At 52.3% G+C, this 974-nt stretch overlaps 1 protein-coding gene across 1 annotated transcript in view; it reads left to right on the forward strand.

The window, feature by feature from the left end:
* Nucleotides 1-974, forward strand: part of DHX35 (DEAH-box helicase 35) — a 30,028-nt gene that overhangs the window by 1,447 nt on the left and 27,607 nt on the right. Inside the window, exon 2 of the mRNA XM_017735398.1 lies at nt 3-222. Within this exon, the coding sequence (XP_017590887.1) occupies nt 3-222 (220 nt within the window). The remainder of the gene's footprint in view (nt 1-2; nt 223-974) is intronic.

Consider the following 974-nt stretch of genomic DNA (forward strand, 5'->3'; position numbering starts at 1 on the left):
AGCGCTGCCCCCCTCGGCTCTTGGGGGTCTCTGGAGTGTTTACAGTGAAGGGCGAGAAGGCTCGGAAAGGAGGCTTGGAAATGTTTTACGAGGAGCGGCGGAGGGAGCTGGGTTTGCTTAGTCTCCAGAAGAGGAGGCTTAGGGGTGACCTCATCGCTCCCTCCAACTCCCTGACAGGAGGCTGTAGTGAGGTGGGAGCCGGTCTCTTCTATGGTGTCTGCCGTGAGAGAACCAGAGGAAATGGCCTTAAACTGCGACACGGGAGACTCAGATTAGCTATTATAATTTTTTTTACCGCTGCTCGGGTGGTCAGACGTTAGAATAATTTGCCCGGCAAGGTGGTGGAGTCACCATCCCTGAGGGTTTTCAAGAGGCGTCTGAATGGTGCTGGATGATGTGGTTTAGGGCTTACAGTGCTGGTGCAGGGTTGGTGGTTGGACTGGATGAGCTTGAAGGTTTTTTCCAACCTTGATGATTCAATGAGGGCAGTGGGGAAATCGCTGTCCTCTCGCTGCCAAAGAGCAGGGGGTGTTTGTGGCTCCAGCTGTGTGGTGCCCGCTATGGGGTGGCAGGGGAGGGGATGGAGTGGGTGGTTTGTGGGGTGGCTGTGCTGCCCTTTGGGGAGTCTCAACGGGCTGTGAAGTGTGCAGGGGAATCCCAAGGAGTTCTGAGGGAGGAGCAAAATCCTGGGCTTGGGTGGAAGTAATCCTGGTGAGCAGCAGGGAGAGCAGCTCAATGGAGAAGGACCTTGGGAACAATCACAGTAATAGTTAATTTGTGGTAAAACTGCTTGGCAGTTCTGAATAGGGACTAACAGTGGGAAAAATGAAAGCAAGCAAATCCTACAAAATGGGGAATCCTCCTCTTTGCTCTCAGACTTTCCCAATTGAGTCTGTAGCTGGAGATGACACGTTCTGTTCTTGAGATCAGTTTTTGTTTCTAGATCCCTCGATTCCTCATTTTCAGGTTTCAGT

The sequence above is a fragment of the Corvus brachyrhynchos genome, unplaced genomic scaffold, assembly GCF_000691975.1.
Source record: "Corvus brachyrhynchos isolate BGI_N302 unplaced genomic scaffold, ASM69197v1 scaffold10, whole genome shotgun sequence".
NCBI lineage: Eukaryota > Metazoa > Chordata > Aves > Passeriformes > Corvidae > Corvus > Corvus brachyrhynchos.